Source organism: Clarias gariepinus, chromosome 9, assembly GCF_024256425.1.
Source record: "Clarias gariepinus isolate MV-2021 ecotype Netherlands chromosome 9, CGAR_prim_01v2, whole genome shotgun sequence".
In the NCBI taxonomy this organism is placed as follows: Eukaryota; Metazoa; Chordata; class Actinopteri; order Siluriformes; family Clariidae; genus Clarias; species Clarias gariepinus.
Genome location: NC_071108.1, coordinates 32,400,843 through 32,423,952, shown reverse-complemented (window position 1 = coordinate 32,423,952; position 23,110 = coordinate 32,400,843). Strand labels below are relative to the sequence as shown.

General features: G+C 38.1%; 1 protein-coding gene across 4 annotated transcripts in view; it reads right to left on the bottom strand.

Annotated features, from left to right (window-relative positions):
- adgrd1 (adhesion G protein-coupled receptor D1) overlaps positions 1-21,553 on the bottom strand; it is a 68,014-nt gene extending 46,461 nt beyond the window's left edge. The window contains exons 1-8 of one of the 4 annotated variants that reach the window (XM_053503102.1): positions 21,171-21,553; positions 20,981-21,017; positions 15,969-16,061; positions 14,065-14,160; positions 10,027-10,149; positions 7,912-8,085; positions 6,762-7,019; positions 560-633 (exon numbers count right to left, since the gene is read on the bottom strand). In XM_053503102.1, the coding sequence (XP_053359077.1) occupies positions 560-633; positions 6,762-7,019; positions 7,912-8,085; positions 10,027-10,149; positions 14,065-14,160; positions 15,969-16,061; positions 20,981-21,017; positions 21,171-21,224 (909 nt within the window). In that variant the 5' untranslated portion in view covers positions 21,225-21,553. Of the gene's footprint in view, positions 1-559; positions 634-6,761; positions 7,020-7,911; positions 8,086-10,026; positions 10,150-14,064; positions 14,161-15,944; positions 16,062-20,980; positions 21,018-21,170 lie in introns of all 4 variants that reach the window. The other 3 variants (XM_053503103.1, XM_053503104.1, XM_053503105.1) reach the window with 3 other exon arrangements.
- Between the last annotated feature and the right edge of the window lie 1,557 nt (positions 21,554-23,110).

Sequence of the window (23,110 nt, the reverse complement as noted above, 5' to 3'; positions counted from 1 at the left end):
ACATCACGTATGTTATAAATGATTCCTAACACTAAGGGAAAACTGAGATAAGAAAAGAATACCTGCTCTCTTTTCCTATGTAAAGTCTGACAAACCACTCTGGTCATTAATCAAGGTTTTCCATCGATTTACTACGAGTAATTTATCATGATCCAGGGTTAAATGGCTGTGCAAGTGTTTAAGAAACAGAACAAAAGCTGTTTTGGTTACTGGACTGATGTCAGTAAGTAATCAGTCTGAATGACAGACAGAGACAAACTGCAGGACCTAAGAGGTTGAGACTCAGTGGTATCGAACAGCCAGGCCTTCAATCAGACCTTTTCCCTCCGATCACATCTGCAACCTTTCTGCAATTACTCAGGAAATACACCGCTATTCCGACATTGTCTGCCCGCTAGCCATCCTGTCCATCTGTTTATATTTTCTGGGTGCATGATTTTTCTGAACGGGGTAATTCTCCATGGTGTCTTATGTATGTTTTCCACTTTCGGACATTTAAAGACACTCGGTTTGCAACTAAACAGACCTGGTAGTAAGATTCGGCAGAGGGATATGTTACCTGCAGGGGGGCGCCTGTTGTAGTGTTGATGAAGGAAGGAGATCCTGTAGTTGGAGGATAAACCACGTGCTTACCTGTACGACAAAGAAAAAAATGCATTACACTTATTCATTCAGAACTTTTTTTTTCTACAGATACCAAGCCTCACATATTTGATGAATGATGTTTTTCATAATAATTTTTAATTAGAAAACTGAAGCTACATCTAAAGCAATCACTGAACTGGACAATAAACAGATTAGAACTTAACATCAACATAACTCAGACATCATTCTTTAATGAACATTCTTAAATTTTTTATAATCATTGCTTACTAGGATTTAAGGTAAAAAATACTGAATTGGAATTTCTTTTGTAAAAGAAAACATTTTTCTTTTTAACACGCTGAAGTTCTATAATCCCATATTTACATAAAGCACGGTTTGTGCTCTGTAAGAGAACAACTGTAAATATGATACATACTTCCTCTCTTACACGAGAAGCATTTTCCTAGAAGAACACACATGACCGATTAAAGACCAGCTTTAAAGCCTCCCAAAAAGAGTACCTATTGAATCTAGCAATCTGCAAAGCTCAGTATTGGGTTTTGTGACAAGCATTTACTACTGCAAAGGAAAATGGTTCTAAACAGAAGTATTAAACAGTCCAATTCAAATAATTAACGCACATTAAAGAATCAAACAACGAATAGGCATTCGATGAAACATGACTTCTAGGAACGAGGCGTCTCTCTTGATTAGAAACCATAACGCTTCAGAACAAATCCTTACAAAGATTTCTGTCGAAAGCTGTATTCTTTCCATCTATGAAATTTTTACAGCGATAAAGGACAGAACGAAACAGAACGAGATCCAGCTGAAATCCCAGTGAAAGCGCAGGGGGTAAAACAGTCCTCGCCAAGTCTAGCACAGCTAGAGTCATTTTCAAACAGTGAGGTAATCACGACTGCCATTTAACATAAATAATCCGCCACAAATCAACTAAATGAGAGGCCGCAGATTCTCCGGAGGTTCGGGTTGAACACAAACAAAGCTCTTTACGTATGATTTGTGGGTAGAGTTTTAACTATTATTATTTTTTTATCCACGAATTCACCCTGGGAGGCATTCGCACTGTAGCATAGTTTCAACTTATCAGCCTCCTTTTACAGCATTTTATTGTATTCGTTTTGGAAGAAAATGACAATCCGTTTCGTAAGCGGGCTTTAATTCGTTCCTGCTGACTCTTTGGTGGGGTCTGACACTTTGTTAAAACAAGGCAGGCACAGATGTGCTTGGTCCAGCGTTCAGGCGAAATCGTATGGGGCAGAGGACTGTGATGCAACATAGAGCAGGCTCAGTGACCTTTAGAGTGACAGGGTATATTGTACTACTATCCTTAGCGCGGTTAACAATCCTCTTGATAGTTGTCTTGGTCTTTATAAACAGTATTAGTGTTTCGTAAGTTTTCTAGCTAAGTTCTGAGGGGCACTCGAGTTAAAAGGAGAAGCTATGTGTTGCAAAAAAAAAAAAAACTTGTCATGTCGTTGTAAAATTGTTGTATAAAACGCAAACAGAACTGAAACGGTCATTTGTAATACATTTTCAAACACATTCAGCCACAAACCAAAACAAAAACCCCTTATACAATGCCGAGCATGCCATTGCATACTGTACATATAAGGCAAAAGTATGTGCTGTCCCAATTAACAAAAAAAAAGACCAGGGTTTGAATCTGATTTACAGATAGTCATATTTTTCTCTGAGCTTTTTCCTACCTCTTTACTCACTAGAAAAAGGATCCTGTTTAAGTGGAAGAACCATTCGCCACCAGTTTGTGCTCACTGGATTGAAAAGGTATTTTTTTGTTCATCTTGAAGAGATTCGCTATTTCATTAAGGGATCCACTTAGAAATTTTATGATGTCCAGCAACCATTTATAAGCCACTTTGAAATATACGTACAGTAGATGTAGATAAGTTGGATCTGTAATGAAAGATCTCTTTTTCAGTTTCTTTTTTCTAATACTTTTTTATTATTTAAATGTTATATATATATATATATATATATATATATATATATAATGCTCGTAACCCACGGTTTATTACGCGCATAATTTGTTCCAGAAGTGGGCTTGTATTTCAAAAAACTCTAAATTGAAGCGAATTTCCCCATAGGAAATAAGGTAACTCAAATTATTCGTTCCACAGCCCAAAACAATAAATACATAAAAATAATTAATACAAAATATGAAGTAAAACTAAAACAAATTAACCTTGTTATGTTGATCATACCAGTAAGAGACGCGCAAAAGACCTAGCAGGGGAGACGATTTAACCACAATTCCACAGCGCAAGAGAGAGAAAAACCGTTGGCTTAGTTGTGATCACGTGACGCTCAAAACAAGAAGCGCATGTGTGATACATGATACTCGCAAACCAAGACTTGTTCATTTTCCAAGTCAAAATTGATTAAAAATCTTTGCTCGTCTTGCGGAACACTCGCAAACTACTAATATACTCGTTTTACTGTATATATATATAGCATATATATATATATATATATATATATATACAGGTCCTTCTCAAAAAATTTGCATATTGTAATAAAGTTTATTATTTTTTGTAATGTACTGATAAACATTAGACTTTCATATATTTCAGATTCATTACACACAACTGAAGTAGTTCAAGCCTTTTAATTGTTTTAATATTGATTATTTTGGCATACAGCTCATGAAAACCCAAAATTCCTATCTCAAAAAATTAGCATATTTCATCCGACCAATAAAAGAAAAGTGTTTTTAATACAAAAAAAGTCAACCTTCAAATAATTATGTTCAGTTATGCACTCAATACTTGGTCAGGAATTATTTTGCTGAAATGACTGCTTCAATGCGGCGTGGCATGGAGGCAATCAGCCTGTGGCACTGCTGAGGTGTTATGTAGGCCCAGGATGCTTCGATAGCGGCCTTAAGCTCATCCAGAGTGTTGGGTCTTGCGTCTCTCAACTTTCTCTTCACAATATCCCACAGATTCTCTATGGGGTTCAGGTCAGGAGAGTTGGCAGGCCAATTGAGCACAGTAATACCATGGTCAGTAAACCATTTACCAGTGGTTTTGGCACTGTGAGCAGGTGCCAGGTCGTGCTGAAAAATGAAATCTTCATCTCCATAAAGCTTTTCAGCAGATGGAAGCATGAAGTGCTCCAAAATCTCCTGATAGCTAGCTGCATTGACCCTGCCCTTGATAAAACACAGTGGACCAACACGAGCAGCTGACATGGCACCCCAGACCATCACTGACTGTGGGTACTTGACACTGGACTTCAGGCATTTTGGCATTTCCCTCTCCCCAGTCTTCCTCCAGACTCTGGCACCTTGATTTCCGAATGACATGCAAAATTTGCTTTCATCCGAAAAAAGTACTTTGGGCCACTGAGCAACAGTCCAGTGCTGCTTCTCTATAGCCCAGGTCAGGCGCTTCTGCCGCTGTTTCTGGTTCAAAAGTGGCTTGACCTGGGGAATGCGGCACATGTAGCCCATTTCCTGCACACGCCTGTACACGGTGGCTCTGGATGTTTCTACTCCAGACTCCTGCTTCCGCAGGTCCCCCAACGTCTGGAATTGGTCCTTCTCCACAATCTTCCTCAGGGTCCGGTCATCTCTTCTCGTTGTGCAGCGTTTTCTGCCACACTTTTTCCTTCCCATAGACTTCCCACTGAGGTGCCTTGATACAGCACTCTGGGAACAGCCTATTCGTTCAGAAATTTCTTTCTGTGTTCTTTCTTTCACCCTGTTGCTTGAGGGTGTCAATAATGGCCTTCTGGACAGCAGTCAGGTCGGCAGTCTTACCCATGATTGCGGTTTTGAGTAATAAACCAGGCTGGGAGTTTTTAAAAGCCTCAGGAATCTTTTGCAGGTGTTTAGAGTTAATAAGTTGATTTAGATGATTAGGTTAATAGCTCGTTTAGAGAAGCTTTTCATGATATGCTAATTTTTTGAGATAGGAATTTTGGGTTTTCATGAGCTGTATGCCAAAATCATAAATATTAAAATAATTAAAAGGCTTGAACTACTTCAGTTGTGTGTAATGAATCTAAAATATATGAAAGTCTAATGTTTATCAGTACATTACAGAAAATAATGAACTTTATCACAATATGCTAATTTTTTGAGAAGGACCTGTATATATATATATATATATATATATATATATATATATACTGTATATAATTTTTTCTTTTTCTGTTGATTGGCTGCCGTTTTCTTGTGGGTTGGGCTAGAGAAACGAGTCGGGGAAAAAAAATAATAATAATAGTTTACCATGTATGTATGTATATACTGTGAAGTCAATAAGTATTTGATCACCCTGTGATATTGCAAGTTTTCTTACTTAGAAATCATGAAGGGGTCTACAATTTTTAGCATATAGTAGGTGCATTTCCACTGTAAGAGACAGAATCCAAAAAGAAAAATCCGGAAACAATTTAATTAACAATTTATTTGTGAATTACTGTGTCAAATAAGTATTTGATCACTCGCTTATCAGCCAGATTTCTGACCCTCAAAGACCAGTTATTTTGCTTTTAAATAGTCCATATGCTTTTTACGGAGCCACTCCTTGGTTTTCCTGGCTGTGTGATTTGGGTCATTGTCATGTTGGAAGACCCAGCCACGACCCATCTCTAATGCTCTGACTGAGGGAAGGAGGTTTTTGCCCAATATGTCACAATACATGGGCATCCTCTCCTAATACAGTGCAGTCACCCCCAGAGCCTGATGCCTCCAGCCCCATGCTTCACTGTAGGTATGGTATTATTGGGATGATACTCATCATTATTCTTTCTCCAAACACGGCGAATAGAGTTAAGACCAAAAAGTTCTACTTTGGTTTCATCTGATCACAGGACTTTCTCCCATGATTCCTCTGGATCATACAGATGGTCCCTGGCAAACTTCAGACGGGCCTGGACATGGGCTGACTAAGCAGGAGAACCTTCCTTGCGATGCAAGATTTTAAACCATAACGTCTTAGTGTATTACTGATAGTAGCCTTGGAAACAATGGTCCCAGCTCTTTTCACGGCATTGACCAGCTCCTCTCGTGTAGTTCTGGGCTGATTCTTCCCCATTTTTGCATCATTGATACCCCATGCTTAGACTTTGGCTAATTGTGGAGTGCACAGGTGTCTTTATGATAGCTAACGACCTCAAACAGGTGCTACTAATTTAGAATCATGTGCAGAGTGTAGCTGGACTATTTAAAAACAGAATAACAGGTCTTTGAGGATCAGAAATCTGGCTAATAAACAAGTTATCAAATACTTATTTGACACAGTAATTCACAAATAAATTGTTAAAAAAATCATACAGTGTGATATTCGAATTTTTCTTTTTAGATTCTGTCTCTCACAGTGGAAATGCACCTATGCTGAAAATTGTAGACCCCTCCATGATTTCTAACTAAGTAAGAGAACTTGCAAAATCCCAGGGTAATCAAATACTTATTGATCTCACTGTATATATATATCTTGTTTAAATTTCCAATAAAAAATACTTTGGTAAAAAAAAAAAAAGTTTAATTTCTGCAATCCATCTGTTTAATGTGAAGAGAGATGAAAGAATGTGAAAAATCAAACATACAAAAAAAACAACAACAAAAAAAACCCACCTTTTTTTTTGGGGGGGGGGGGGGGGGTTCTTAGAACCGATAAGGGCAAAAAATAAATAAATAAAAGATCAAAGCTGCAGATGTTTTGTATTATGAATTTAATAACACTGGAATGACTGCTTATGACACGTGTGGAATAAAATGTAAAACTTGGACTGTGTGATGTGCTGTTTGAACAAACACTCGTCTGTAAATATTTATTTGCATCAACGAATTGACGTTAGCAGTGGGTTATTTCCTATAGATCTATACATTCTTACCTATCTATATCTATATCTATACGCAAACATGTTGCTGCATGTCTGTACACTCTTACATGATATCTACGCATAAAGAACATTCTAGATTAAGGTTTAAATCTGAACACATGACGTTCGATTGCCATCTGTGGAGCGCCGTGCGGGCTGTCACAGGCACGTTACTAAACAGCAACTCACCGACAGCTGGACGACAAGAGGAGACGAATATGGCACAAAAATATTAGCAGGCAGCTGCATGGATGCGGAGCGCGAGTTTGATTGAAAAAATAATAATAATAATAGTAATAAAATACCTATTGCAGCGTTATAGAAGAGCCAGATCTCTTTGGCGGAAAGAGCTCGCTCCCAAATGACAAACTCGTTAAAGGTCACTGGGACAGACTGCCTGTTGGAGGTGTTGGGTCCCGATCCGATCACCATGTTTGCGTTCGCATCGGCGTAGTTCTGCGAGACGTCGCCTTGGGCGTCGCTGGCGTTAAACGTGCCGTTTACGTAGATCTTTAGGCCGTCTGTAAGGGTCCACGTGAATAGAATGTTTGTCCAGAAAGGTCCTGCGGAGAGACAGGAATATTAAACAAGTTTTCCGCTTTGAAAATTAGTCCCAGTTTTGGTCAGGTTTTTGCAAAAACAAACTATAGAGTCACTGATATGATATCTAATAATGCAAGAGGCTGCAAACGAGCTGTTCTCTTCCTGCAAGCTTTTAAAAGTTCGTCCACATCGGCTTAAAATAATAATTCTGCCCTGTTAAGCTACAGACTGGCTCGCTGTTAAAGACTTTGTTCAAGAACACATTTTGTGATGTAAATGGCGAAAAGCCAGTGAAAGCATGAGCGCTGTGTTGCTTTTACGGCTCCATTTAGCCTGATTTCAGCGTTGGGCATTTGATCCGGCTTGGCGCTGCCGGTGCATTACGCCGGCTCACGTCAGAAGCACTTCAAAATTGAAAAACACAAACATTTACCTTCCATTTATCACAGAATACACACATGAGTCATGCGCAATGCTCACTAATAGCACTAAGAGAAATCTTTTTTTTTTGTCAGAATTATTTTTGAGAATACAGTCGACCCCCAAAATTTGTGGTGGTCACGAATTTTGGATGTGGTAAAAAAAAACAACAACATATAAGTGCCTATTTTTAGAGTTTAAACCCTAAATATTCTCTTTGTGTTATCTCTACAGTAAGAAAAAAATCATACAGTATTATATTTTATATGGAAATTTGGCTTAATTTATGCTAATATTTATGCTACGAAATCAGTAAATCATATTGTATTTAATAGTTTAGAGTTAAAAAGGCTTCATGACTTCATGACAAAACCATCCACACACTCTTTCCCAACATCACCTCAAATAATTAACACACACACACACGCACACGCACACACGCACACACACACAGTCATTTCCGGAGTCTCTGAGTGAACCTCAATAAAAGACCTGGCAGGTTGATTTTTGCTTTCCAGCGGCGAGTGTTTTCCTTGGTGAAGAACTCAACGTATCCTCCGCGAGAGTCGGTGTAGACAGAGAAGCCATTGGAGACGATTTTCCCTTTCATTATAGTGAAGTTGGAATGGGACTTCTGGTTCTTCCAGAAGAAGGAGAATGTGATCCCTGCCGGAGAAAACATACAAAACAGCGCTTTTACCTTGGTTTCGGGTGAAGAAGAATAAAAAAATAAATAAAAACATTAAAAATAAAACAATCTTTCACCAGAACACAATTTGTATTTTTGCAGTTTTATAAATCTCAATTACTAGACAGAAATACATTAAAAACAAGTTAAAGCATACTGTGATGATAAACAGCAGCGTGCAATGACACTGAGCAGGATGTGATTAATGAGTCTCTCTAGAGTTACACAGCAATTAATTGTGAAGAAACACGAGTTGTCGTGAGTGAAAATAATAATAGTAATAATAATAATAATAATAATAAAAAAACACTATGGAAACTTGGATAGATGATTGAACGCAATGGCTTGCTGCGAGCGTCTAAGAGTAATAGGCTGTTCATATTTGTTAACACTCAGGGTATAAATGACAAACAACAAAAACACTTTTTCGTGCACCAATTTTTATGTAACACAAGCATAATTTATGTTTTGGTAATTCTGTCGAACTGCCAAGGACCTGAGAAACAAATGCACGTTTGAGGATGAATAATCGTACGAGTCCACTTTAGCTCATGCTACTCCTGTCCAAGTCCCTCTGAATATGAATATAATATTGGAACCAAAAAAAAGAAAGAAAAGAAATTCAAGTTGATATAATATGGGAGTGATGCCAGATGATGTCAGTCTCTGCATGAAAATGTTGCCTTTTTTATTCCTAACGTGTGGTGACATAATTCAACTGACATCTGGAGCTGAAAAGTCTTGATATGTCGTAAATTTAGGTTTCTAATCATTAGCTATTGTTGTGTCATTCTGGACTAATGGAGGTTAAAGTGATTCATCTAGAAACGCTTACGATACGTGAAGACGCAATACTGCGCTGTTTTAGTATGAAGCTGGTTTGCGCGCTCTATCAGATCTTTCATAGAAAACACCCTAGTGAGGTATGGGTAAACAGGAAATAAGTAATTATATGGATAAAATAAAACTGATGGGAGATCAAAAAGAAGAAATGGGGAGGGGGAGAGGGGGAGAGGGAAAGAGGAAGGAGGGATGCTGGATACATCTGCAGTTAAGGACAGAGAGAGGGAGAATGAAAAATAGAGAAGAGGGGGAAAATATGGGAGGAAATGAAAAACAAAAAATAAAACAAGAAAGACAAATAAAATGTAATAAATGAAAGCAAGTGAGGAAAATTAAGACAAGAAAAAGAGAGAAAGATAAAAAAAGGAAAAATATAGAAGGCTAGTAATAAGCAAGAGATGTGAGAATGGGAGAAAATAGAGGAAGAAGAGAGAAAGAGAGAGAGAAACAGAAAGTGCAAAGGCTAGAGGGAGAGAGGATGGGATGCAGAAAACATCTGTATTTCAAAGAAAAGATAGAAAAGAGAGATGAGAAAAGAACAAACAGAGAGACAAATAATATATGGAGACATGAGAAAGAGTAGAAACGAGACAGAGCTAAACATTGCAACAAGAAAAAAAAACAGGAATTAGAAAGAAAGAGAGAGAGAGAGAGAGAGAGAGAGAGAGAGAGAGAGAGAGAAAGACTAAAAAACAAAAGGGCGACACAGAAGTAAAAGCAAATTTAGAAAGAAAATAAATAGAAAGAAAGTAAGAGAAAAAAAGACAAGGCAGGATATAAACAAGATGGCCAATGAGAGAAAATAAAGAACAGAAAAGAGAAGGAAAGCTGGAGAGATAGATGAGAGAGGAAGAGAGGAAAAAACAAGAAATGGAGAAGGGACAAGAGAGAGACACAAAGAGAGACAGACACAGAAAGAAAATAAAGAGAAAGATAAGTAAAAAAAAAAAAAAAAGGAAGACAACATGTATGTAAAAAGGATAGAGGGGAAGATGCCCAGCAAGGACAAAGTTGGATGGACAAATAAATTGAGAGAAAACATAAAGATGAATGAAAACAGGGACGGAGTGTTAAACCTTGAGGTCCACACAGGCTTGGGTCACTGATGCATGAGTTCTTGAAGGTGCCGAAATGGAGGAAGGTGTCTCCTTTCGCCCTGTTCAGGTAGATGCCTTTGTTCAGCACTCCTTCTACGATGTCTACAGTAACAACAGCCACAACCCATTAAACCACCTGGAAACATGGCTAACCAGGCTGTACAACTAAATAACAAAAAACAGCTCACTGTAGTCTCAGGAAAAGCAAGCAAACATTTTCTTTGAACATCTTTTTTTTTTTTTTTTTAAAGTTAATCAGCCCGAGGCTTTGCTGAAAACGTGCCGCTTGGCATGCTGGTCGGTCCGGGCCTTGGATTTACGACTGGTGCTCTGACTTTATGAGATTATGAAATTAATAAACAAGAATGCACTGTTTGCCTTCGCCAGTTCGGGGCCAATATGACATCATCCGGCTTTGAGCATTTTCGAGTAATTCACCTCACACTGGCGGATGAATGTGTGGCGCGTGTGGGCTCAGGTGGAACTTTTCTTGTTCGTGTCATGACTGTTTTACGTACAGTATTAGCTACTCGTTAGAAAGAAATATGACTTATTAACTACGTCCATGTTTTAAATTGTTTTGTATTGTTTTTTCCCTACAATATATATATATATATATACTATATATAATTTAACATTATACTTAATTATCGTTTAATTTTTTTTTTTCCATGATGATTTTGCTTAAACAACAACCTGCAGTAACGGGAATCATAACCCGCCCTTTACAGTAAATCAACGTGACCTTGGACTGGTCATACAGCGTTGGAGTGTTCCACCTTATCATTCATCTCAGTGTGGGCGCAAAAGAAAAAAAAATAAAAATAAAAATGAATGATTCACTCAACTACACATCTTCATTCACTGGACAAACAGTGCTGGGAGTTACAAATGACCCAGGGAGTTTATTCATTTCAACTCATGAATGGCTGTGTTTTCGAAGGAAGAGGGGAGAAAAGAACAACTACAGTATGGAGCGATATCCCGGACAATATTCAAAAGGAACTGCAAATTACATTTGCAATTGCATTTTCCATATGTGCATGCACAAAGTGTGCCATAATTCAAATGCAACTGCAAACTTTGCATTACCGTTTGCTGCTTCGCCTTCGTGAACTCACACTGACTGCCAAATTTCAAATGAATAAGAAAAGTCCATTTGAATTTGTATTTCCACAGTATAGACCCGCCCCTGATGCTGATTGACAGGTTTCTGTCTAACGTGTTGGAAATGCAATTGCAAATGGATTAGCGATTGCATTTGAATTTTGGCCGGCTTGACGCGTGACGCAGAGGAAGTGACAAAGCAAACTTGGTCATTTATTTTGCTATTTAAATATGGCAGGCTCATGACTTGTAAGACATGGGAAATACAAATGCAAATGGTCTTTTCTTTTTCATTTGAAATTTGGCAGTGAGTGTGCTTTCACGAAGGCGAAACAGCACACGGTAATGCAAAGTTTGCAATTGCATTTGAATTACAGTATGGCACACTTTGTGCATTAATGGGAAACGCAATTGCAAATGTAATTTGCAATTCCTTTTGAATATTGTCCGGGATATCGCTCCATAAAAAACAAACACAAGGGAGGGGGGAAAAAGGGCAATGAAGCAAATGAGAGAATAAAAATAAATGGCTTGATGCAAGCATGAGTTAAAGGTAAGAGGTCAAAACGTGAGCATTGCAGTAGAGATGAGAGAAGAAGAGAAATACACATACTGTATCTATGTTGTCTAAGGTTTGTTACTATAAAACAAAATAGTCTGTTCGAGATTTCTTAACACCTGTAATCCAGCGATTGTCTTAATCAATCTACAAGGAATGGTTCAGTAAAGAAAAATGAATACAGTAAGGTCAATTAGTATTTTTATCACCCTGTGATTTTGCAAGTTCTCTTACTTAGAAATCATGAAGGGGTCTAAAATTTTCAGCATAGGTGCATTTCCACTGTGAGAGACAGAATCTAAAAAGAAAAATCACATTGTATGATTTTTTTGAACAATTTATTTGTGAATTACTGGGTCAAATTTGATCACTTGCTTACCAGCCAGATTTCTGACCCTTAAAGACCAGTTATTTGCTTTTAAATAGTCCATATGTTTCTTACGGAGCCACTCCTTGGTTTTTCTGGCTGTGTGATTTGAGTCATTGTCATGTTGGAAGACCCAGCCACGACCCATCTTTAATGCTCTGACTGAGGGAAGGAGGTTTTTGCCCAATATGTCACAATACATGGCCCTCACATGGTTCATCCTCTTCTTAATACAGTGCAGTCGTCCTGTCCCCTGTGCAGAAAAACACCCCCAGAGCATAATGCTTCCAGCTCCATGCTTCACTGTAAGTATGGTATTATTGGGATGATACTCATAATTCTTCTTCCTCCAAACACGGCGAATGGAGTTAAGATCAAAAAGTTTTACTTTGGTCTCATCTGACCACAGGCATTCTCTCATGGCTTCTCTGGATCATTCAGATGGTTCCTGGCAAACTTCAGGCCTGGACGTGGGCTGCCTTAAGCAGGGGAACCTTCCTTGCGATGCAAGATTTTAAACCATGACGTCTTAGTGTATTACTGATAGTACCCTTTAAAACGATGGTCCCAGCTCTCTTCACGGCATTGACCAGCTCCTCCCGTGTAGTTCTGGGCTGATTCTTCACCATTCTTAGCATCATTGATACCCCATGTATCTACTTAGACTTTGCCTGATTTTGGGCTGCACAGGTGTCTTTATGACAGCTAACGACCTCAAACAGGTGCTACTAATTTAGAATCATGAACAGTGTAGTTGGACTATTTCAAAGAAAAATAACAGGTCTTTGAGGGTCAGAAATCTGGCTAATAAGCAAGTGATCAAATACATATTTGACACAGTAATTCACAAATAAATAGTTCACAAATCATACAATGTGATTTCCGTTTTTTTCTTTTTAGATTCTGTCTCTCACAGTGAAAATGCATCTACGCTGAAAATTGTAGACCCCTCCATGATTTTTAGGTAAAAGAACTTATTGATCTCACTGTACATTACTTTTCACAAACCCAAAATGTGCACTGGAGTTTAAAAACTGCAACCCCAACTCTTTTGCTATCTTGGAAAAGAGTATATAATCTCTAAGCTTTTCTTCACTCATGTATGGGTTTCCCATAATTCCAGCATCATAGAAAGATTTTAAAATATATATATATATTTATCAGACTTACTCAAAGCGATGCTCCCATCATGCATAGTGTCCACAGTACAAGCCTCTGGAGACAGTTTTATGACCTGGGGTTAATTCAGTTGCTCTGGTCTAAACTCAGCAACGTTGTGTGTGTGTTATGTCAGCTGATGACCTGAATGTACTGAATCACCAGATTATCAGTATCATCTATGGAGTTCTTTCTTCCCTGATGGTATAGATACATTTTAGGACTCTTTTTCTTTACTCTTTGTGACCAAGAGTGCGCAAGGAGCATGAGGAATCATTTTCACATATGAACTAGACATCACATTGTATGATGTAATCGAAGCTAAAGCTGATTGAATGAAATCTTAAATAATGCTGGAAAAATCTAGTAAACGTGTAGCTTCTACTGTTCAGCTCCTGAAGTTTGTGCACCGTCTGAGGAATAGAGTACTGAACTGGCACTGGGCTGGTACACCTACTGCATCTTAAGTATTAATATCTTTGTATATAGAACCTTACATACAGTATGGCGTTCCTTTAAAGCTTTAAAATATCTACTTGTAAAGTATAGCACAGTTCTTTTTGAAATCTATGTTTTCATGCAAAATACATTATACACATATTAAAGATAAAAAGCCAGAAACAGAAACAGCGATAGGTACAGTTTGCTACCTTTTTTCCCCCTAAAAGTGTACCATAAAGTTTAATATAACTTTATAACTTTAATGTGTAGCTTTAAAGCCTTTTTTTTTTTTTTTTTTCGCAAAACCATTCCTTTTTTTCCAGTCGTTACAAAGTTGTTAACGTATAGTCCAGGTAGAGGTGTTGTATCAGTGCAGGAACCTCACCTACAGAGACGGAAATATTAGTGTAGGCAGAGTCATTGGCGTACACAGAGGAAGAGTTATGGGTAGGCAGGACAGTGTGGTTGTGGATTCTGAGTGCTGCGGTGGAGAGAAACGTGGGAGAAATAATAATAATAAAAAAAAATTTAAATACACACAAACACAAACAGAAAAGGACATAAAGAACAAAACAAGTGACTTCCAATACAAGCACATGTGCACATTAGACAAACACGGAGATGTGATAAGAGACAGAGACAGACACACACACACAGATAGGGAGACATTTAAAAGAGTTATTTACAAATATTTAGAGACAGAGGTGGACAGCACTAGCATGTACAGGGTGAGCTTGAACAACAACAACAACAACAAAAGAGGGTGTGTAGGATAAACGTTAAATCCACGGGTCTCGCCCTTGATCCGTGTTTAGACCGTTTCTGTCAGAATTCAGACCAGACCCAGCTGGCGCGTGTGGGAAAACACGGCTACGGCTACAGATGCGCGAACTGATACTCTAAAACGTGGATAGGAGTTTGTCCCTCTGTTCTGAATCAAGGCAAAGGCTCGAATGTAACGACGCACACATTAGGGGAATAAAATCCGACGCCCGGCTCTCTCCCATATAAACCGAACATGTCATCATGTGTGGACTGGAGTGAGACTCGGTGAGAAAATAAAAGAAAAATGAGCCGGTCTCTCGTTTAAATACATGTCTCGTGTTTGTCGAAGCTTTACAGACGCGAATGCAACTTCATCGGAGACACATGCATCTGCGTTGGTGGAAAATGACTGACATAACCATGTTTGATTCTCTCTTAGTTACGCGGTGCGTCGAGGAGGACTGGAGTAATCATCTGTGAATGATTGATTGTTGTTCATCGCTTTCGAATGTTGCCCCGAATGTTGTGCCATTCGGTCACTTAAGCACTGAGGACAGCTGCACAAACTGAACAGAGATCTCTGGAGCACGGCAAGACGTGACTGCAGAGGAATGCTTGACAGCTGGGGAGAGAAACCCAGAGAGACCAGAGCGCAGAAAGAGAAAAGACATGAATGTGTGTGTGAGTGTGTGAGAGAGAGAGAGGGAGAAACTGAGAAAAATTAAGAGACAGAAAAGACTTAGGAAATAAGTGAATGACAGAAAACAAGAAAGGGAGAGCCAGTAGAGAATTACTGTAAAGAAATGCAAAAAAAAGAATGTAAAAAAAAACAGTCGAATGTGTAACAGAAAGAGAGAGAGAGAGAGAGAGAGGCAGTAAGGAAAAGGAATAAAATAAAATTCATGTACAGTCAGAGAGGCAAAAGAAACAGAGAGAAAGAGAGGGAGAAAGACAGAATTCAGTGTAAAGACAAAAATACAAAAAAAGATTCACAGAGAGAAGAAATGAGAGAGATAGAGAGAGATACGAGGAGAAAGACAAAGAAACAAAAGGGCGACAGAGAAGTGAGAGCAAATCGAGAAGAAAAATAAAAATAAATAATAAAAAAGAAGAAGAGAGACAGGACAGAACAGAAAAATAAAAAGTGACAAAGAGAAAATGAAGGAAGAGGAAAATGAAAAACAGAAAAGAGAACAAAAGCAGGAGAGAGAAATGAGAGAGGAAGAGAGGAACAATGTGTAAGTGGGTGAAAAGATAGAGGGGTGGGATGGCCAGTATGAACAAAGATGGATGGACGAATAAAGTGACAGAAACAAAGTGAGCAAGCAAAAGTAACAGAAACAAAAAGAGAGAAAAGTGTAAAGACGGAAATACAAAAAAGAGATACACAGTAAGCAAACGAGATGGGAGAAAATAGACGCAGAAAGAGAGAGAGAGAAAGAGAGAGAGAACAAGACCAGAAGTCTGAAGCAGAGACACAGCCAAAACCGGTGCACATACTTATATCAGTCCGATTAATATAACCTGTTCTATTTATAATCTGCTCCCTCAGGCTGTAGATCCCGTCTACGTCATCCAGTGACCAGTAGTGTGATGCTGTGGCCAGCACATCCAGGCCTAGACACACACACACACACACACACATATTAATATATATATATATATATATATATATATATATATATATATATATATATATATATATATATACAGTAATGAGGGGTCATATGTACAGTACAAATACAGTATGGCTTGTTTGGTTATGACTTTTTGAGTTATACACTATAACTGTACATTCCTAATTAGTTTGACTAAACCATTGTGACGATGCGATCAATCACATCACGATACGCTTTTCTACACACAACATCAACGCTATTACAGCGCTGACCAAATAGCGTTATTAATTATGATTATTTGATGTGAATATGAAAAGATGCTTTATTGCACCAAAAAATTCCCTTCTTTTTTATAGTTAGATGATTTGATTGTATGTAGACAAAAAGTGCAGTATAACGAAAAAAACAAAAATAAAAAAACTAGTAAAATGCTTGTATGTGTGTCTTGGTGCCTTCATGTACCATGACAAGACCTCTCTTTGAGATCAGATAAATCTGTTTTTGGATTGTGGGCTGAAAATGTGCTTAATGTTAAAAAAACTTTATCAGGCATCTAGAGATTTTTTCAGCTTAAATTAATAGGAGCTTTTATAAATCTTACTTGGGAAATGACAGCAGTCGAGTGCCTCTTTACGCTCTGACAAGTATATGCCCCCTTTGGTTAAAATAATAATAATAATAATAAATCCCAATTTATTAATAGGTATAGAAAACAACGCTCCTGGTTCATTCCCTTTAAACCACGCAGCTCACATTCCCTGAGCTCTCATGAGCTAAAAACATTAATCCAAATACATACTGAAATTGTCTAATGAAGGTTTTTGCTCTTACGTGGCAAAAAGCTGTTATTTCATGCTGTAAAAGATATGTTTTGTAGATTATATCACGGACAAACTTTTGAATTAGTTTTACATTAAATGACGTTTGACGTCTTAATTACAGATCTGATATTCATTGCACACGATTATAACGGATAAGTAACCAAACAGAAAACACATATTTGTTTGTTTGTTTGTTTTTTTTATCTCATCATGGGAAAACTGTGCATGTGTGTGTGTGTTTTGCTGAAAAATTGCAATTGGGTCGTCGGGCTGATCCTAATCACATTCACGTTAACAGTGTTCCCCCAGGACGACTTAGGACGTTCTCTCCGCTTCAGAAAACACATCCTAATTAACCCTTTTCCTGACCAGACTGGCTGTTTATCAATAGTTAAATCATTTTAGTTACACATTAAACACCAAGGTCCCTGCGAGGGACTTCACTGCTTATAAAAGTAAACAAACATGCAAGTCCGCTCAAAATTTCCAGCTGATTTGTACATGGGTGCATGGTACCATGCTGCTTTTGGTAGTAGTTACGTTTCAGAATAAAAATAACAAAAATAACAACCACAATAAATTATAAATAAATAATTACATGGATAGATAGATAGATAGATAGATAGATAGATAGATAGATAGATAGATAGATAGATAGGAAAATCAAATCTATAAATATTCTTTAACATGGTCTATTGAAAGCAAAAGCTCACCCTTGTAAAAGTTTCTTTGATTTCAGTTATTTAAGATAACTTTGGGATTTGTTTCCAACCAATATTTCCATCTAATTTACAAAGTTTGTCAGTTCACTCACTCATCATCTATACCGCTTTATTCTGTATTCAGGGCCGTGGGGGGCCTGGAGCCTATCCCAGGAGACTTTGGGTATGAGGCAGGGTACACACAAATTCACACACTACAGGCAATTTGGAAACACCAATTAGTCTAATCTTCAGGTCTTTGGGAGAAAACCGGAGTATCCAGAGGAAACCCACCAAGCACGGGGAAGAACATGCAAACTCCATGCATATAGAGACGGAAGTTGAGCCTGGCCTGGAATCGAACCCATGCCCTGGAGGTGCAAGGTGACAGTGCTAACCAATAAGCCACCGAGCCATCTTCTGTTTGTTAATTTTTTTTATTTATTTATTTTTTATCTTTTTTTTTTTTTAAAAAAGGCTGGAAAATTTGATATATTAAAAAAATTATAATGCTATTATTTAGACACATACTGTAACTGTGATTTAAACTTTGATACACAGCTATTAAATCTACTAGTTACTGTTTAATCATATTTATCTATTTTAAGGACAAATAATAGAACAATAAAATAAAATACAGAATTTATGAAAAACTCGATAATTTATGCAGCACTAATAAATAACTTTCAATACAGACACAAAGATGTTCCATCGACAGCCTTCTGTCTTCATTTTTTATGCAGTATCATTAATAAGTGATCCTAATTAACTTTTAGTTTTGCCTTAGTCATCTTAAAGCAGGGTATACAGTAATTAAATGATAGAGATTGGAAAAACATTGTTGTTTAGTTCAATAAGTTATTCAGTGATGATTCTTTTATGTGTCAAATAAAAAGAAATGTAAATCAGGTACTCCGGTTTTCTCCCACAGTCCGAAGACATGTATGTAAGGTTAATTGACGTTCCCAAATTGCCTGTAGTGTGTGAATGGGTGTGTGTGTGAGTGTGTGTATGTGTGTGCTTTGGGATGGATTGGCACCCTGTCCAGGGTGTACCCTGCCTCGTGCCCTAAGCCTCCTGGGATAGGTCCCCGCGACCCTGAATACAGGATAGAGCGGTATAGAAGATGAGTGAGTGAGTAAACTACCAGTCAAACGTCTGGACACATCATCTAATTCTATGGTCTTTCCTGGTTTATTTCTTTCTACACTGTAAAAATAATCTCCTTTGAAGAGCTGATATTGAGATGTTTCTGCTACTTTTGCTCTGTAAATCCTTCATAACGGCTATAATCTGAGGTGATGTTTGTTAATTGGTGATTTCTGAGTCTGGTAACTCTAAATGAACTTCTTTGCAGCAGAGGTAACATTTTGGTCTTGCTTGCCTGGAAAGGTCTTCATGAGAGACAGTTTCATCATGTAGCTTGATAGATTTAGCAAATGCACCTGACAATACTAGAACAATAGGAGAAATTTCAAAACCATGCAAAAACACATATGGAATAAGGTAATTAAGTAACAACAAAAACAAATGACTGTTGTTTGTTGTTATGTAATTCCATAATGCCATGTGTTAATTTATAGTTTTGAAATCCCCATTACAGTCGACCCCTGAAATTCACAGGGATTATGTTCCTACAGCACCCGCAAATTTTTGAAAAACACGAATCTTGGATATAGTAAAAAACAAACAAACAAACAAACAAAAACTCACAGTGTAAAAAACTCCATATATTCCTAAACACTTTAATTTTCATTTCAAACTCAGCTTAATACATTAAATAAGATAAAAAAATGTAAAGTTAAACCTGTAAACTGTACAGTACTGTACCTCACTGTCTCCCGCAGTGCTAGAATGTAAAAAACAGATGGTCCCCCTATACAGCATGTACTGTAATTCATACAAGTGTGTTTTCTTTGGTATAAGTAGGATAAATTTCGATTTCTCGATTTCCACGAACAATTATTAGTCAGGTTCTGAGGAAAAATCTGTGAATGACTGAGGCCGCGAAATGTGTATTGCTCTAGAATGTAAAAAAAAAATTATTAGGCAAAAAACATTGAACTTGATATTGTGTCCATTCTTTTGACTGGTACTGAATGTTTGCATTTGAGGTGGTAAAATGTTGCCATTCCTGCAGGTGGCGCACTCTAAACTATTCACACAGTGTGTGGTAGAAACAAACTATTATTATATTTTGTTGAGAATTGTAACAAAATATGAGAATAAAATGCATGTTTTTATAAACTCATGATATTTGCAAAATCATTACACAGATTGATTTGGCACCTTGGTATCATGATAATATTGTGTTGTGTGATCCCTGGTGATCCCTGTCCCTATTAAACAAATTATTCACAAACTGCTATACAACCAAGAGAAATTATATCAAGCTACAACAGTGACATTTACCCCTGTCTGTGTTCTATATTTTGGTTGTTATTTTATTTTAGTTGAGAAAGATTCTAAACTAGTTTCGGTGAGTCAGCACCCAGATGACAATTCTGGGACCAACACTCGGTTATGCGCTGGCACAAAGAGCCAGCTGTGGTCATGGCGAAGGGATCGTAAGCCTAAAATAGTCCGACTACAATCAGCTCCATTTAACATTTCGTGGCATTTGGAATCAGAGCCAAAACTACATCCTGGACGCATATGCGTCCAGGAAAACAAGGCGCTTGCCAAAGCCTGTGAGATTCAGGTCTCATCAGACTGGACTTGGGGTATTAGGAACCAGATCTGGATGAGTTTCATCGCTGTTAGTTCATGATGCTAACTTAAGTTAGGTGCGGTATGTGAAGCAGATAAATGGCTCGGATGTCTTATAACTTGATAAATTGAAGTTTGTCTTTCTCTGGAATAAGATAAGAAATGGTACCACTTAAGAAAAAAACAAGTTTGAAGAACAGGCAGAATAAAACAATAATCCATTTGGACGTACAAACTGATTTACCTTAAACTTAGGTCTTTAGTTTGGTATCTACCGTACAGTATCTATACAGATAGATACATCTCTCTCTCTCTCACCATTTCTCACTGCCAATATCTATTTGACTTAAGTAAGATTTCTGCCCAGGTGGCAAGGTGGGTAGAGGGGTTCGATTTCCACCTCGGTGCCTGACTGCGTGCAAGTTTGTGTGTTCTCCCCGTACTTGGTGGGTTTTCGTCCAGATACTCCGGTTTCCTCCCACAGTCCAAAGACACTGAGATTGAGTTAATTGTTGTTCTTAAATTGCTCGTAATGTGTAAATGTTGTCCTACCATGGTTGTAAAATGGGAATAAATACAGTGGTAATCACTATTGGCCTTATTTATTTAAAACATAACGCTTTAGACCGCTATCGTGCCTCATATGTATAAACTTTCTCTATATATTTATATATATTTGCTTTTACCTGAATGCTTGGATGGTGCAGCCTTGTCACCAAGTACCTGTGAAAATTTGGAAAAGAAAAAAGAATCTAAAAAAAAAATCACCTTAGCTTACCTACGAGGCTAGCTAAATAAAAGTACACAAAATATACAAAATATAAATGACTAATATTAAAGTAACCTGAGAAAAAAAGCAACTTAAAAACACCTTACCTGGAGGATGCTGACAAAAGTAGAAAGGTTCAAAACTTTATATAGAAAGCCCATCGTTATAAAAAAAAGAAAACAAGTAAAAAAACTAATCTTAAACGACAAAAATAAAAGATATTAAACTTTTATGCTAACTGAGCTAGCTTTAGTCTATAACGCGCTCGTGAGCGTTTTGACGGAAAAACAACAAATAACGGTTAAAACCGTTAATACAACTGGTATGAAGTACGATATAAAAAAAATACAGCAGGCGCAAACAGTTACGCGAAGTCAGAATGAATTATCCGAATCATTTGTCCTCCGTTTTTTTCTTATTATTTTTCTCTTAAATTAAAAGAAAACTCCTAATCCATTCTGTCAAACACCATCATCCGCTCGTGAGTGAGGCGCACTGACGAGCGCTCGCGCAAGCCGCCGCATGAGAACTTCTGGCGTGGTGCACGTGCGCGCGCGCGCAGCCCAACAACGACAGAGAGAGAGAGAGAGAGAGAGAAAGAGGGGTGGGGGGCACGAGCAAGCGAGCGAGCGAGCGAGCAGGTCCCACCACAGGCAAAACGAACCCCAGTAATGACGTCATTCTAATTGAAGCGCGAGGCGGGGCAGAGGAGAGAGAGAGAGAGAGAGAGAGAGAACTGTAACACAGTTATAAGAGCACTTTATGTTACCTGTAGTTATTATTACAGAGTACTTTTTATTTTAAAGTCTGAGCTTTTTTTTATTACATGCAGGGGAATAAAACACTGCAGAAGGTGATGTTGTAAAAGGCGATGTGATGAAGCACTGTGATGTAGAGCTCTTGTTAAAAAGTTTTGAGATTTGCATGTCACAGATCCCGTTGCTTTCGCCACACGTCCGACCTTAAGGGCCTTAAAACCTGGCAGTAGATTTCTCTTCTGGAGACAAATTCTCCATGCACAGTGTTGCAAATGTCGGAAAAAAATCATGAGCAGGTAGAGCTGTGGACCTGCCCCGCCTCTTTCGGTCGTGGAGATGAAGGGCACTTCCACTGTGAAGACTTCGTCTCAGGGTCGTACCCGTACACCCAAGTTTTGTCAGCGGTATTGATCCTCGACATGAAGGACATCTGATGCTGAAGGAGTTCCATATACACTGGTGCATTAGGCTAAGAGCTAGGCTTACCATTAGTCATATATAGAATGTATTTATTTTAAAGAATTTATTCATTTATTTATGAATGTCTTTCTCGATTCCTGAGAGATGATGCGAAAAATCAAGCAGTTCTGGAGGATTGGAAGGGAACGTGGTGCGGTGCGAGGTGTGATTAGAGCTGAGAGGTAAATAGGTGCTGGATACTTTGAGAGTTTTAAATTTGATCTGGGCAGCTACGGGAACGAAATGAGTAACAACCGTCACCATTGCTTGTTGCTCAGATCTATTTTACTTAAGCGGTGTAGTTTGTGGTTTGCATTCTGGCCTCACACCTTGAGGTTTGTGTGCGTGGTGTTTGCATGTTCTCCTTATGCTTGGTGGGTTTGCTCCAGATACTCCGGTTTCCTCCGGCAGGTCAAAGACATGAAGGTTAGTCTAATTGCTGTTCCCAAATTGCCTGTAGTGTGTGTATGTGTGTGTCTTGTAATGAATTAGCTTCCTTTCCAGGGTGTACCTCGCCTTGTGTTCAAACCCTCCTGGGATAGGCTCTCCTGGGATAGGCCCTCACAACCCTGTATACAGGATAAGCAGTATAGAAGATGAATAAATGGGAATTCTGCCCTTAGTTGAATTGAATTGTGCTATAATTGTTTTTTCTGTCTATATGACGTGCCCACCGTACGGTTCCCCATAAACGATCTGTTACTATAGTGACGATCTCAGAATGAACCCAACCGATCCTATGAGTTAAAGCTACCACTGCCCAAGCTTCGGTTAGAGAAAATTCATCAACGCTGTCAAGATTTCAACAATCATTAGTACAAACTGCAGTG